Source organism: Equus przewalskii, chromosome 16 (assembly GCF_037783145.1).
Source record: "Equus przewalskii isolate Varuska chromosome 16, EquPr2, whole genome shotgun sequence".
NCBI lineage: Eukaryota > Metazoa > Chordata > Mammalia > Perissodactyla > Equidae > Equus > Equus przewalskii.
In genome coordinates, this window is record NC_091846.1 from 27,015,139 (window position 1) to 27,031,939 (window position 16,801).

Below are 16,801 nucleotides of genomic sequence, written 5' to 3' on the forward strand. Positions count from 1 at the left end.
AAATCCAGATTTAGGTGTTTGTTGGCAGTGGTTCAGTGGTTCAAGGTTGTCAGGCCTAAGGTTTCTATGATACTAGTAGCTTTTCCTAGATAGTTGTCTAAGATGACTGCTGTTGCTCCTGCCATCACATCTTTTCTTACAGGCTGGAATCGCATGAGGAAAAAAGAAAGAGGAAGGCATACCTTTAGAGCAAGAAAGCAAAACTTTCCCAAAGATCCCCAACAGACTTCCATTTATGTCTCATTGTGCAGAATTATTACATGTGGCCCTGCCTGGCTACAAGGAAAATGGGAAATATACTTTTTTGGCTGGGCCCATTGCTCTCCAGAATAAAATTGGAGTTCTCATTGTAAGGAAGAAGGGGAGAATGGCTACTTGGACGCACTTTGCCCTTTTTGCCATACATTGTCTCTCCCTTTCTACTTTTACTCCAGTTCAATCTGTTTTTCACATGTCGTTTCATATAATTCGGATCATATCTTCCCCACTTAAATCCCTTGAGTAGCTGCCCACTGCTCTTGAAATAACATTCCCTCTCCCCAGCCAATAAAGCTCTCCTTGTCTGCCTCTTCAACATTGGCTTTCCCTTGACTCATCACACGTCATCCCCACTGACCTCCTTCCTGCTGAACCCATCAAAGCTGCCTCCCACCTCCGAGCATCAGGGCATCATTTGCACATCTGGTTCCCTCTGATGTGCTCTTCCCTGCACCCTCCCCCCTCCCGCCCCCCCCCCCCCCCCCCCCCCCCCCCCCCGTCTTTGCATGCTTGAATCTTTCTCGTCCTTTAGGTCTTGGCTGAAAGGCCACCCCTTCAGAGGGTGCCTTTCTGATCCACTCTCTCCTAGTTGTTCACCATCACTGATCTTCTTAGGTCTTTAAGAGCACTTATCAAAATGTGTAATGATTTAGTGATTTGTCTGCTTTTGATTATTAGAACAAGGATCCAAAAGGAAAGGACATGTCTCTTAGTCATCAATACGTATCAAGTGTCTAGAACATAGAAATATGCAACAAATACTGGTGATGAGTGAGTAAATGAATGAATGAGTAAATTGGAAGGAAGGTAGGAAGGAAGCCTGAAACAGTGAGTTCAGAAGTTTCCAGGGACCTCACAGAGCACTTTGGCATTGGTGTTGGCACTGTCCATGGATAATGGGGTTTCAACTTACATGTGTAATCGAGCAAATCAAAAACAGAGCTCACTGCTATTGCTTTCGTTGGAAATCGCTGTACTTTACCAGATACTTGGTAGCAAGCTAGTGGATATTAGGAGAGTCGGGATGAAGGAGTCAACAGGAAAATTCGTGTTGACATATCCCCAAATGTAACTGTCCAACAACCTTGGCATTTCCCATCTACCTGCTACTATTTGGGAGATCCCACCTAGCCCTGGAATTTCATTCTGGGAAGTATTTCAGCAGCCAGCAGATATCAACAGAGATTGTGAAAATCCCAGCTGATCTTGACAGCCCACAGTGCTAGCTAAGGAGTACACATCCCAGGCATGAATTGCCTCAAGGGCCTTCGTGTGAGTCCTTGATAGCCAAGACCCTTCAGGATGACTTGAAGGTGGGAGATACCTTAAATGTGAGCCTGAGCTGGAATTAAGCCTTTGAGGTGGAACAGGAAGATTGCATATCTCTCTGAGCAACCTCAGAATTTTCCATTCTTTTCTACGTGCTTTTACTAAGATAACTACTCCCCAGATGCAAAGGGGAACTAAATCCTAACACTCATCATGAAAATATTAGCCGTGACCTGGCTAACCTGCTAGGTGTGTGCACATTTCATCATCCTTTGAATTTTAAGTATATCTTGTTCCATGTCTGATGGAGTGATGTTTGTCTCAACCACATTTTCTGCTTTCCCCAGCTCCATTCAGTGTGGTGGGGTGGGTTTGGTATCAGTACATGGGGCTGCTTCTAACAATAACTGCTAAAGTCCACAGTGATTGACACACTTGCTGCAGTTTCCAAAAGCAGAACCAGTCATACCCCTATTTATCTGCATTAATATTCCTGGCAAACACCACAGGAATCACATTTTGGCTTTATGAGTTAGAATTCGCTTAGGCTTATTAAGCTCTAAAATTCAAGAATGGCATCTCAGCTTTCTTTCTCTGAAGTGGCTGCAAATCTCCTGGTCATTTAGCAGTAGCCCTGAGTGCTCCCTCTCACATAAAAGATCTCCATGGTGTCAATGCTGTCTCCATAGCATCCCATGGCAGCTTCTCCATTAGAAAGCCAAGAGTGTCAGGAAATTGTTCTGAGGCACTTTGGAAGTAGATATATTGATGAACTATCTTATTAGAGCAGGTGAGGCTGGCCTGGTGTCCTGAAGGGAGGGTTTATTTAACAACTTCCAGGAAAGTTCAGGTACATTGCAATGCTCCAAGGGTAAAAGTGTGGGTCCCTATGTAGATTTTGTTGGAAATAGCTGACTGGTTGAACAGGAGAAGGGAAATGTCATTTAGTGTTAGCCCATTAAGCTGGATGAGATGCACCTGTCTCCTCACCTTGCTCGTCATAGTTTGAGCAAAAATAGCATTTGCTCCAAGGGGAAAAACCAAAAACCGTTAATAATAGCATAAAGAAAAAGTTGTGATTTATTTCAAGGTCTACATCAAAGTCTACCAGTTACTTTCTAGCTTCGTTGGTGCTCAGTTCTGCCAAACTTTGTTTAAGTTCTAACGTTTTTCGTATCTCTGGTCTTCACCCCAGGACCAGCTATTAAATATAATCAAATAGGCATTGTTTCCATCTGAGCCTTGGCTTAAAGCATCAAGGAGGAACAACTAAACCCAGCCGACAGTTTGGGGAGTACAGCATCCGTCCTCTTCTGTTTGGGATCATTTTTTCCTTCTGACCACAGATGTGCAGTTATCAAAGATGCTGGATGCGGACATCATCTATCCTGGCATGGCACCTGGGGCTTTCTCTTCCCTTCTGGGCCAGCTGGATAGAGCTCATTTGATGAAGAAGAAAGGAAAACAACTTTTAGCACAGGTGAATCATCTCATTCTTATGTCATCTTATCGTTATGTCATCCTTGTCTCATCTTGATGTCATTTCTTAACCTGTCCATTTGGCAGAAACTTCCCCAGGTTTCCCAACTGAGAGACTTTTGGCTTTTGATCTTCTTTGCTTTTTAATAATGTATACTTCATAGGAACTCCCCATAGGCCTGCTTGCTCTCAGTTTTTCAGTTATGAGCAAAGCTTGTCATTTCAAAGCTCAGAGAGGAGCTGTTTACAAAGTTCAGGGAGCGTGTACCACAGCCTTCAATTATTAATATGCATGCCAAGATGATCAATTGTGCATGCCTTGTTACAACACACACACATCTAATGAAAATTTAAACACTCCATGATAGTCCCACTTTGGTACTTTCCCAACATGCTTCCTGGTAAGAGAGAAGAGAGAGAAGGGAACAAAGTGGGCAAAAGGCAGATGGGAAATCAGACAGTGACAGAGAAGGGTTTATTAAGGTTCATTTAGGGATACGTGCCATACATATAGTGCGCAGGACTGAAAAGTAGAAATTGTAGAATGTCTGAGCTAGAGGCGACCTCAGAGACTGGTTGGCCCAAACCCTCCCATTTTATAGAGGAGGAAACTGAGGTTCAGAGTGCAGATGTGATAGGCCTTGGTCATTTAGCAATTGATGGGCAGATTAGAACTCAAGACTCTTGTCGCCTTGTACAATGTGCTTTCTACCACCACACGTGTGTGGGTTTTTTTAGTGAAAAGTACAACTGATCAGAGAGGGATATTATAACTGTAAATTTATAGTTTACAGGTGGAGTTGGACAAGTGTGCTGGCATCACACTGAATATAGATGCTGCTCTCTGGTTGGAAAATGAAGTCTTTGCCTCGAGCTCTTGTCCTCTTTTCACCTCCGCACTCGTACACTTCTGCTGCATCCCTTGCCTGAAGATTTCTCCTCCTCCCCATGCGGGAATTGAAGCTTCTGTCACACTTCCTCCATGAAACCTTTACCATCTATTACAACTCAGAATCATCGCCCTTTCTTCTTCCTTCTGCAGTGCTTGTTAATACTATCTCCTTGAGCATTTAGTTATTTTCTAAGCATCAGCTTTTTGGTTTTTTTAATCTAACAAGATTTTAGGCTAAACAGTGACAGAGGCCATTTGCTGTTCTCTTTTCCCACCTCATTGCACCACTCCTAGTTCTGGCATAATTCTTGTAAGCACCTCAGCGCAGATACTAGGTGCTGATCAAATATCCTAGATGGAAATGAAGGTGATACTGGACATAGGGCTGGAACCTAATAACTGCAAAATGTATTCTATATGTTGAGTTTTGGGGTAAGCCATGACCTCAACTGGCTTTGCTCTAATATTCCATTCTACCTAAAGGTAAAATACGTAGAATATACTTTAGTTGAAAATTTTACAGTAGAAGTATGACAGTACTATTATGAATATTATTTTAACCTGGAGATTGGAAAGGTTAGAACAGTCATTGCAAATTTGCTTTACACATTTATGATAGGAAATGGCATCAACCTCATCATCTTGAAAATAGCAAAGAGTGGGAAGACTTTTGACTAGGCGTGAAGAGATCCTGGTTCTAATCCCAGCTTGACCATTAGTTTAGCCAGGTGACTTTAGGAAAGTTATGTCTGCCCAGCAGCCCTGTGAATTTTAAGCCACATTTCATCCCTGAGAGTGTGTGCGTGGCACCCTGCCGGTGCTGCAGACTGGTCAAAATTCTCATCAGAGAAGCAGCGCCTTGCACTCACCGTTCCCCTCTGTCGTGTCCTAATCTATTTTCTTGACTAAAATCGTAAAAGCCTCAGGTGTTTGAATGAATGATGAAATTCATCCACAAATATTTATCAGGTCCCTGCTAAGCGTCAGGTAGAGCACTAAGGGTGGAGTGAAATGCGAGGGGTTTCTGATCTTCATGTGTACCATGATTCCCCTCTCAGGCAGATTGGTGTCCTCGTCCACATTTCTTCTGTGTAAAATTCTCTCTCTGAAATCATTTATTTCGTAGGAACATCTCAGCTCAACATTTTTTTTTATTTCCACCAAGGGAAATTTGGCTTCTATGTCCCTGCTGTTGAAAAAGAATTTTAGGAAGTGTTAAAATGTTTTCCCGTGTCTGTGGTCGTCATTGCTATCCTTCATCCATGGGAAAAAAATTCCCCATAACTGCTTTAGCAACTCGACAGATTTTCTGTTTTTCCTCAGCATCATACAGATAGCTATATTTGCCAATGTTTTAAGTGCTAGAAACATAATTTTCATTAAAAAAAAAAAAATACCTCTTTGCTCTCAGGGGATAAATGTCCAGAGAAAATATTTTTTATAAACACTTCAAATCAAGGATGAGCACAGAATTTCCTCTTTCACAGGATACTGAAACTGAGAGTAGAAGATGCTGGAAGCCTGCCAGAACTGAGTTGGGCCTTTTTTGCTCTCTCTCCTTTCAGACTCACTGAAAATCTATATACTAAGCCAAGTAATACCACCATGATATTAACATTAAAAAAAGGTTTTTTTAATGATAGCAAACTATGAGAGAGAAGTTAAGTCTTACACTCTGGGATGATAGAAAATTGTAGAAGGCTAGATTTCAGTAATTAATATATGTGTGTTGAGTGAAGCAAAGAGATTCAGGAAAGATATAACTTTTGGGAGGCAAAGATGAAAACCCTGCTACCTTGATATGAGCCACTTGCAAAGACTAGAATAAAAGCCACTGCCAAGTGTAAGGGTGTTGGAGGTGGTGGTGATAAGGGGGAGGTGCTATGAGGTAACAGCCTCTGAACTAGTTTGGAAAGAATCCACACGTAGAAAATTTTTTCACGAAAACTTTGTAAAGCCAGGACACTTTCAAACTAGCTCTGAGGAAAAGTGAGGTGTCAGTAAAGTTACTTTAAGGCAAAGATGATGTGTTCTTGACTCGTGCCACTGAAAGAGAAGTACAACTTAGTGTTTATGCTCAAACACGCAAAAACAGTGTCCAGGGAGGATCATGAAAGAGTAGCCACAGACCGAGTGAGAAGAGTTCTATTTAAGGAGACAAACTGCTTAGGTCTGCAGGCACCTTCTCTAGCAGGGTACTTGTGTGACCCACAAAGCCAAAAATATTCACTCTCTGTTCCTTGGAAGTTGGCTGACCCCTGTCCTGTAGGATCACAGAGGTCAGAAGGATATTAAGGATGGACTAGTCTATCACCCTTTACCTGGGGATTCAGTCAGAGAGAGGCTTTCTTCAGGCCTCACAGCTGCTTAGCGGGGAGCTGCGACTTCACCAACACAGGCTTCCTGGCTCTCCCTCCCCTCTCACGTGCAGCCCCTGAAAACTGTGCCATTCCTGAAAGCATTCCCTTGGCCCCACCTCCTCAAGTGCCCCCTGCTAAGGCTTATTATTCAACAACAGTGATAAAGTAGGGCTGAATGGATTTTAGATTACAGTGTGTGCTGAGGGCACACACTGAGAGGAGTCAGTTCCGATATGGTCGACACATAAGTAGGGTCCCTTTTTCCAGACACTTCCATTCTTCTTCACTGTCTTTCAGATTCCTCAACACTTTTGGAGAAGAGTCAGTGCAGCTTCCTGCTCCATCACAACCTCAAATAGTTGGCTTCTTTGTGTTAGAAAATTCTACCTACAAGATCATTTCTGCCTTTCCTGCCTCCTTTGGCACTCTGCAGGTTCCCTTCCAGTGGTTCTGATACTGTGATTCAGTTGCGTATATGGCTGTCTTCCCCCAGGGCTGTGAGGACCAGCAGCATCTTTGGATCTTTTTATCCCCACTACCCAGTACAGTATCTGGCACATTACACTCCACAGTACTCCTGAGACTTTGGCCCATAGTATAAATACATATACAAATGGGTATAAATACATGATTGACGTTGGGCAGACGCAATTTCTATTCCCAGCTTCACCACTTGCTAAGTAGATGACCTTGGACAAGTAATTATACTTCTCTGGGAATCAGTTTCTTCATCAGTGAAATGGGTATAATGATAGCACCCGCCTCAGAGGGTTGTTGGTAAATTTAAATGAGATAATGTTTTAAATCGTAGGTTCTCAAACTTTAACACGTGTCGGAATCACCTGGAAAGCTTGTTAAAACACAATCTTCTGGGTTGGTGGTTGCCAGAGGCAGAGGGTGCAGGTGGCAGAAATGGGTGAAAGGGGGTGAAAAGGTACAAACTTCCAGTTAAAGATAAATAAGCCCTGGGGATGTAATGTACAGCATGGTGACTATAGTTAACAATACTATATTGTGTGTTTGAAAGTTGCTAAGATAATCGATCTTAAAAGTTCTCATAACAATAAAAAAAATTGTAACTGTGAAGTGATAGATGTGTTAACTAAACTTATTGTGGTAATCATTTTGCAAATATATATCCAATCATTATGTTATATACCTTAACCTCATGCAATGTTATATGTCAATTATATCTCAATAAAACTGGCAACCAATGTATATTAAAAGAGTCTTTGAAAACCTCTATTTTAAATCATGAAGCATAGTGCCTGGCCCAGTAAGTCTATGTGATTAGAAATAGCCAACTACTGTTATGTGATTTTCATGGCACCATTAATGGAGTTAGTGGTGACCCAGAGGAAAGCAGGGTCAGCATTGTGAGGGTCATAAAGGAGATGACATGCCCAGAAACCAGGTCTCTCCCCTTCCTGTGGGATGATCACTCTTAGCAACAAATCAGCTACTGATAAAAGGGCAGGTTTGGTGAATCCGTGGACCTGTTTCTATGATGCATAATGGAAACTGCAAATGTAGATAGCTCTGGTGCAGAGAACTGGTTATCATGCATTCATGCCTTTTCTTATCTGTCAGGCATGGCAAAAATTAGATGTTTGATTACCAACCGTTGACAAGGGATAGGGAAACAATCTGGAAAACACTTAGCGAGCATAAAATTGGAGTACAATTTGGCAATAGCTCTCAAAAAATAAGAACTCAGATATTCTTATCTATCCTTTCCACTGCTAAGAATTTCTTATAAAGATGTTTATATAAGAATGTCAGGAAATATGTCTGAGGATGTTCACTGAAGCCTTACTAATAATATACATGTGAATAGATTTCCAAGATATGTTGAGTGAAAAAAAGCAATGTACAGCACAGTGTATATAATAGTAACACTTTTGTGTAAGTTAAAAAAAGTTACACATAGGAAAATATACAGAAGGAAAAATATACAAATATACAAAAAATATATACAAAAGGAAAATAGCGTGTACTATATGCATAATTTTTTCTCTGGATGGATGTGCTAGAATCTGTTGACAGTGGTTACCTTTAAATAGAGAAACTGGGTGGGGGAAGTTGGGATGGGAAGGTAAACTTTTACTTTTCATTGTGTTCCTTTTTTCTTATAAATGTATATTATTTTAGTTAGTCAATAGGGATAGTCTAGGCAGGGGGATTTATTGGATTTTAAAAGCCTAATAAATGCTATATATTACAGTAAAATTATAATATTCTCATAGATTTTTGTTTTACTTTCCAAAATACTGGAATATATGCATTAATAAGAGCATCCACAGTTCCATGAAATGCTATTTGAATTTATACCAAGCCTAAAAAGTCACTGTCGGCCTAATGTCTTTCCATTTATTTGAACAATGTCACCATTTCCTGCTTGCTTGAAATTTGCTAAAATACCCTATTTCTTTCTTTATAATTTGATCAGCATGTTTCTCTTTCTTTCTTTGTTTCCTCATCCCATTCCCCCCGAAGAACTGAATCTCTGGCTTCATCCAGTCAGAATTTCAGAAGCACCTGCCCTTGGTGTTCTGGCCTCAGGTTTAACTGTAATGGATTCACAATGTCATGCAATGCTCTTTTTACTCATCTCAAGACAAAACCCTAGAATGCCCCTTTTTCTCCTCAACTTGAAATTCTAGTCTGTGCTTCCCTAATATGTGGGTTTGACCGTGTTAATTCTCTGTTTCCTGGGCTTCCCGCCAGACTCACTGGCAGGCTCCTCTGTGCTCGAGACCCAGCACCCGAGTGAGTGCGCAAGACTCTCTCAGGGAATCTCTTATAGCAGCTTCCCCTGTCTGTCAGGCACTAATTGCTCCTCCCTCTGGCTTTGTCTTGCTCCTCTGGTGTCCTGAGAGCCCAGATCACTTACTACATTCCCTCCGTTGCAATTCTTCAATCCAGGCCAAGGCTCATCAATTCCACCCTAGCTTTTAGTATTTAAAAACAACAATCACAGCTAGGATGGGAGAAGTCAACTGTTTCATCTCTTATTTGCCTTTGACGATCTCTTATGAGCTATTCATAGAGGATTTGGGAAAATGTCATCCTTTAAGGGAAAAGAAAATTTCCTTGGAACCCTACAGGAGCCCAGATAACATTAAAAACAAAAGTTAAGCTTGGAAGATTTGTTTGAGGGTGCTCTGTTTCGACAGGCCTACTGCCTGTAAGGATTCAATCAGTTTCTACAGCTATTTGGGACACTGAGCGGATTTAAGGCTCTTTCACAGCTGTTTAGCTGGAACAAAAGATGCAGGAGGTGCAGGGACTATGAGACAGATGTCGTCAGGAGGACGTGAGGGAGAAAGGGCTGCGTTTGTGTCCTTGGGAGGAGCCTGACCTTTGTGCTTCTCTGCTTCCAATGCGTTTCTGCCCAGAACTCAGAATTCAGGAGCCTTGTGCGGCCCAGAAATCAGAGGTTTTGTGCTTGGTGCCCTGCTCCTTGTTTAAATGTGCTCTATTCCAGGATAAATGGATGCCCTGTTCTGAGCTTTCCTTCCCTGGAAAGACTGAAGACAAGTGCTTGCCAAGATAATATATAAAGTTCTCTCTCAAGTAAGAAATATGGTCTGAACTCAGCAGATGTCCAAACATTTTGAGGTGGAGGAAAGTACAAAAAAAATGTTGTTAGATTACTCAGTCTTATGAATGTTTTTGAAATTCTGAAGAATATATGCATATGTGTGTATGTTAAGTGCGTGTGTCTCCTCACATATGCACGTATGAGGTAATGAACAGTTCCTACAAGAGCGTTAAACTAATTAAACTAGGAGGCCAGTAGACTGAGGTGGCTCTCATGCCTCGGTGGCCGGTGTTAAGCAAACCAAAATCAAAGCCTGTAAATGTCTCAAGGATCTGAAATCAAAACCTAAGGCCAACCAATCACAAGCGCCGACTAGGCTTTTAGCCCTGGCCACTGAATAATCTCCTTGCTTTGCTTCCGCCTTTTTTCTGCCAAAGTTTCTCCCCAGCTCTTGTCAGTGGAGCGCTCTTAAACACTTCCGGTTTAGCACTGCCTGATTCAAATCAACTTTTGCTCAAATAACCTCTTCAGATTTTTAATATGCCTCAGTCTATCATTTAACAAGAGGTCGGCGCTGCCAAGAGTGATTAGCAATTTCATCAAAGCTCTAATTCTCCTTCCCTCTGTTCATTTGTGCCTGCTAGATATGTACTGGGGACTCTATTGTGACATCTAAGACTAACGTTCAAGCATACGTTTGAGAAATCAGTCACTTTTGACTTTTTCATGATCCTCAAAGAAACTAATTTAGGCAAAACACTTAAAATATAGAATTGGGGGGAAAGATTTGCAAGATATGAAGGGTAAACCTAAAGTTTTCTGATTGAAAGCTCTTTCTGTTGATGATACTTCCAAAATGTTTAAGTGTACTGACTGATAGAGGCTCTTGCGGGGCCTTCGAGCCACCACTCTGTAGACTGCTAGCGGCGGTGAAGGCACTGGTTGCGGGGGGAGGGTGGTGGTTGATCTGAATTTGTTCTGCCTCCACGCAACTTTGATAAGCTGCTTTTTTGAACAAATGTTTACTATTTATCTCTTCTCTGAATAGTTTAGTAACTACTTGTAGTTTTATTGTCCATAGAGCAAGTGGTGTGAATTACACCGGAGAAGCAGGGAATGGTAGTCGAATTCCTGGACTTGCTGTTTGGTGCTCCCTACAGGAGACGATGGAGAGTGTGGGGCCTTTTCTGTGACATCAGTGCCAGCCGTCATCCTGATTTATGATTTAAAAAATATGCTGTCTTTGAATCACCTTCATTAGGGCATACTCTTTGAGGTGGTTTTTCCCTAATGATGATGAATTCTTCGTGCTGATCCAGCACTCTTTCTGAGTCCTTTTGTGTGCTCAAGAACTTTCATTTGCAAGACAAATGGCCAGTTCAGGGGCCGTCTGTACAGAAATGAGAGAAGGAAACTGAGCCATGGAAATACTGTGAGAGTATTTTTTAAACCTAAGCTGAGTTATGCAGTTTTTGGTTTGTTGTTGTTGTTGTTAATATGTGGGGGGAAAGTATAAAACTTCTTAAGAAAGGAAGTATAAAATTAATCACAATTAGTTTTGCTTTTAATTAATTACTCTATTGTAAAGGATACAATTATATGAAATCGAGAGTGGCCCAGAAAATTTAAGACATATCTCTTTGAATTCTGACTTCTTTCTGTCCCCCAACTCTGTATTTCAGCTCCATCTGGATGACCTTCAGGCATCTCAAATTCAGCATGTCTGAAAGTAAATTCCTTGCCCTCTTTCTCAGACCTCCACTTGTACTTGTCCTCTTGGTCTCTGAGGTACTTCTCAAGCTCAAGTCATCCTGGTCTCCCCCGTCTCATCCCTCACAGCAAGTCAGCCATGGTGTCTATCTACTCGCCCTGTCAAATGACTCCTTGCTCCTCCCTCCACTCCACTGCTCTGCCTTGATTCAAGCCTTCATCATTTCTTCCAAACAAATCCTACTTGGATATGCCTCCTCTGGCCTACAATATAAAGTTCACAATCTGGCTCAGCATACACGGTCCTTCCTGATTCATTCTCACCCAGCCTTAGCCCCATCCCCTCCAGCACCTTTCACACAAAGTCCTTTCACAGCTCCATGCTAGCCTTTGAATGGGCTGCCCCTGCCTTCTCTGCTGAACAAGCATTGATTCATCATTTAAGACCTGGTAAGGGCAAGGACTATGTTTTATATGTATATATTTATTTATTCATTCATTCATCCATCCATAGCAATCAGTCAAGTGCCTGGTAACTAGTACAATCTCAGATGTTTGCTGAATGAACGAATGAATGAATGAATTGAACTTACGCCCAGGGATATGGTTATAGCATGTTCTAAATACCTGAGGCACTTAGCCTCAACAGGGAGTATCTTCAATAGTACATAGCTTGAGTAGATATTGGAGGATATGTTTTTACCCTTGAACCTGTGCAGTATTTGCCCATTGTGTCTTCTAAGAGCTTTCTCTTCTGTACTCCTCCATGTGCTTTACTGGTCTCTCTTACCTTACACCCACTCCACGCACCCATGTATGAACACATAATTTTCTCGTTAGTGTATCCCCTTTATTAACAGCCTTCCCTGATTGATGGCAGAATTTTGACTATCACCACCCAAATACTCAGCTTCAACACTTGCTGTCCCTTCCACTCAGGCCTGGTGTCAGAACATCAGAGTTCTTACTCTTCTAAATGATGCCAATCAAAGAGCACTACTATAAAAAGCAATGGGGCCCGTTCCTCTTTAACAGTCCCATGATCACCACCCCTGCCAGATAATCTGATCTGACAGTGGATTCCACTACTGCATTTTGGGCTGACTGCCAGGACAAAAGGCAGCTTGAAGTCCCCAGTGACCCAGCCTGCATGCAGACAAAACAACAGGAAGCCCAGGCAGTGGGGCTGAACCAGTCCTCCTCCACCAGCCCTGCTGCAGCGCCGCGGAGCAGAGCCCGGGGCTGGTAGTCAGGGGAAAGTTGGCCCTTAGAGCAGCTCAGCATGGCTAGTCTGGCAGTGTTGCTTCCTCCAGGTGAGGTCGGGGAGGGAAGGAGAGTGGGAGCTAAGCTGATGGCAAATCCTGTTAAAATTGAGTGCAATCATGTCGTCATGTGACATGATGATAAGGTTTGATAAATACAGAGAGTTGGAGTTGGGATTCTCTTAAGGTGGAAAACAGTAAACATAAAAGCCCCTGTGAAAATTATCCATAGATTGGGAAGTAGTTGCTTATTAGCATCGTAAGGTGTTTACACTGTTCTAAGTGAACGGAATCTGCTTTCTTATGCTCCATCATGCACTTGTTTATTTTGTAGGCTAATTTTTTAAATTGTGGCACCAGGTGTTGTTCTTCTGTGGGGATTATTCTATTACTCTTTGACATTCTTTGGACGCCTGGAAGATTTGAAAGAGCTTTGATGTCCTTTTTTATAATAGAGCCTTGGGAATCACTTAATTTTAACTATGCCTTCTTAACTAAATATTTAGAAGTTCAGGTTTAATCGTATGTTAATTCAGTGCTATAATTTCCTTAATCCCATGTTTACTGGATCAATAACTGTTTAAGCAAGATTGAATCTGCAGTTGGTGGCCCCACTCCTAACATCCCATCCTTTCTCTATATAGCTTTGTTCACAACCCCTCAATATTATCATTCCAATAGCACCATGCCTGGAAGCCACAGAAGTGCTAAATGAAGTCAAAGTGATAGAGTTAGAACTTCAAGGGGTTTGGGCACCAGAGGAAGGGGAGACTTGTGAAAGGGAAAATGGAGTAACAGAGAATGGTATGTGGTCGTGATGAACTATGGAGGGCACCAAATGGTGTTGAAATAAGATCTGCATGCCAGTGCTCCTGGTTGGGTGAGCCTTGGTCTGTCTTGAAGTGGAAGCAATGGCTCCTGTTCTCTGACAGAAGGCTGGAGGGCTGGCTGCAGTGGGTGCTACAGTGGGAGAAAAAGGAACCAAGGAGTAAAAATGTCCCTTGAGATGAGGGGCAATATAACACAACCACTTATTGCCCCAACTTGGAACTTGGACACAGTAATGTCTTCAGAGGGCTACAGTTGAGTCCTTGAGGTGGAAAACAAAAGAGAAAAAGATATACGTTTGGCTCTTCCTCATGAAGCCTTTCCACCCTGGCTTCACTTCTAAGCCCCCAGCCCAGGCATTACTTTATCTATATATCTATATCTGTATGCCTACACCAGTGCCTATGTATCTATAGACCTAGGTATATAGATACACTAAGTCACATTTTTAAACAAGAGCTGAAGAATGCTTGGAAGCAGATGCCCATGAACTTTCCCTAGTCATATTTAGAATTTGTTTTAACCTAAAGTTATGAAGACAGACTTGAAGGGAGACATCCCCAACCTTGCTAAAATGTAAGTACAAAAAGGCACAAATTGGATGGATATTGATGATGTTATTTCTACTGTGACATCATCCATAGACTCCTAGTGTCTTTGCTTTGCTTCCCTATAGTGATCACAACATAAATTACTTGTCTTGTTTGACTTCCTTGTTCACCAAAGTTGAGCAGATTGTGGCCGTTTTCAACGCTTCTACCAGACAAAAAGCTTGGGACCATTTCTCGAAAGCTCAGCGCAAGAACATAGACATTTGGCGAAAGCATTCTGAGGTTGGTGATTTTATTATTACTTTTTAACCACCACACATCTGGATTGGCAGAGCACAGTGTGGCTGCAGCCGTTATGGTTTTTGTTACAGTGGGCAGTCATCCTGCCATTGTCCTGTCTGATTGTCAGCTCCAAATCCAGCTCAGATTTGTTCCTTATCCGGAAAAGCACCTGACTTAATGCTTAAGGATGGAGTGCTTTTCTCCCCTGCAAAGGGGGAAAAGAATCTCTCCCATTCACAGTAAAGAGCTCAAAAGTAAACCAAGGCACTTTGTCTATTTTGAAGAAAAGTGTTACATAAAATAGAAAACTAGCTTTTAAATAAATATGGGGTTTTTTCAGTGTTCGGTGCTGATGAAGGTTTGCTCTTTGGGCTAGAAATGGCAAGTATGCCTTTCATCCATGTGTTCTCATCATAAGTGGTGTCTTGGTCCCCAGTGCTCACCGGTGGGTTCTATCACACGTCTCCCCAGAGCAAATTTCCTCCGGGAAGTGAATGTGCAGGCTAGCCAAGTGCACCCTTCTGCATCAATGCATGTGTGAAGTGTGAGTATCTACCCCAAGGAAAGAGTCCAGAACTTGACCTTTCTGGCCACCTAGGCCCAGAACGTGTCATTAGTCATTGGTCGTCCAGCCGTTATTTTTAACCCACAGTGTAGTGTACGCTTTGAACCTGTAATTTAAAAGTAAGTATACTGTCTTCGTTTGCTTCTTCTTTTTTTTTTTTTTTGTAATGAGAGAATGTTTTCATTTGGATGCCTCTCCATCTCTAGCATGTTAATATTAAAGTTCTGTAAATGATATTCCCCTTTCAAAATCCCAAACTTATAGAAGGTAAGGTTTATTTATTTAATGATTTTGGCTCACACTTGTAAAATAAGTGTTTTATGTGGAGTCTGAGGAACCACAAAGTACTGTGATATCAATCATTTGGGTAGCATTTTAAGTGCCCATTAACTAATGCTAAATTACAGTTGAATACCAATGGCCCTAGATGTAACATCCACATGAATACCAAATGAATTCTTTATTATCACTGTTATTATGGAGAATACTGAATGACTTGACAATAATGTGACACTTAAAATGCTAGTGCAATTTATTGTTAAGAAGACATATTTTATTTTGTTCACAAATGCCTAAGAAGGTGGTTGGTGACGGTTGCAGTTCTGTTCCTCTGTTCAGGGTTATGAATAAGGAGGAGGTGGGATTTCTCTTTAATTTTTCAGAGGCCAGAAAAACGAAGGGTATTTACCTCATGCTCTCCCAGGCCCTGAATTGAGAGCCAAGTCAAGGTTGATTGTCAGAAGGAAAGAGTCCTCGATTATGGTGAAATATACAAATTGGAATCCATAAACTATGATTCAGATTTGGGGATGACCTATCTATGAATTGTTTATATTTCGTTTTCCTTCATGTAAAAACCAAACATGATTAAAAGAAATGTTGAGAAAGGCAGTGGCTTGAGGCTGAATAAACCTGGGCAGAAAAAGGCTGGCATTAGTATGTGAGTGTCAGCAAGTATCAGTTATTGATCTCCGTCATTCTTCAGTGCATGTCTGATCCCCTTCTCCAAGCCCTGCCTCCCCGGACTGGGGCTGTCCCCCTCTCTCTTGCTGAGCAGAACACACAAAGGCTTCCAGCTTTGTTCCAAGGAAGCCTGCTTGCTTTGCTGTGCCCGTACAGGGAGGTAGAAATGGATGCAGTCCTGAAAGGTGCTCCTGTGAAGGGTCTTTGTGCCTCCCTGCGATTCCCACCACCTCTTTTAATAAACTAGGAAATAGAATTCTAAATTACCTTTGATTTTCTCTCCTCCGTGTTGCTTAATTGATTAAATACCAGTTGGTAATTTAACATTGTGGATGATTTCTCAGTTGCATATAAGCTTGATAATTGGTTTGATTTTTCCACGTTCCCATGTACAGCATCTGTTAATTATCTGCAACACCTTTACAGATTTATTAGAGTGTACTAGTGATTTACCGCTGAACCAGAGGCACCCTGTGGAAACACCCTCAGCTTTTTTTTTATTCCCCTCCAATTTTTTCCTTTCCGACACCCTTCCTCACAAGAACAGCTACAGTATGACAGTTTGCCATTAATTGTGGGGACTATACAACAGGCTCTTTCGGCCTCATTTATTCTTTCCACCTGACTTTTCCTCATTTCAAGTATTTTCAAGCCACCTCTTTGGGAACTGGGCTCTTTGTCAGTAGAAAAATTAGCTGTCTGCAACCTAAAAACTGCCCCACTAATCACCTATGACACCCGCCTCCATACCTGATGGTGTTGTTTCAAGTGGAATTGGCACCTCTTTCTACTGGGTGGAAGGGTCAAGTACGGAGGCATTGCCCGTCATCCTGTGGCC

The 16,801-nt window shown here is 41.9% G+C and overlaps 1 protein-coding gene across 34 annotated transcripts in view; it reads left to right on the forward strand.

Moving 5' to 3' along the window:
• Nucleotides 1-16,801, forward strand: part of ENOX1 (ecto-NOX disulfide-thiol exchanger 1) — a 536,764-nt gene that overhangs the window by 409,475 nt on the left and 110,488 nt on the right. For all 34 annotated transcript variants that reach the window (XM_070578360.1, XM_070578374.1, XM_070578365.1 and 31 more), the window contains one exon: nucleotides 14,329-14,435. In XM_070578360.1, the coding sequence (XP_070434461.1) occupies nucleotides 14,329-14,435 (107 nt within the window). The remainder of the gene's footprint in view (nucleotides 1-14,328; nucleotides 14,436-16,801) is intronic.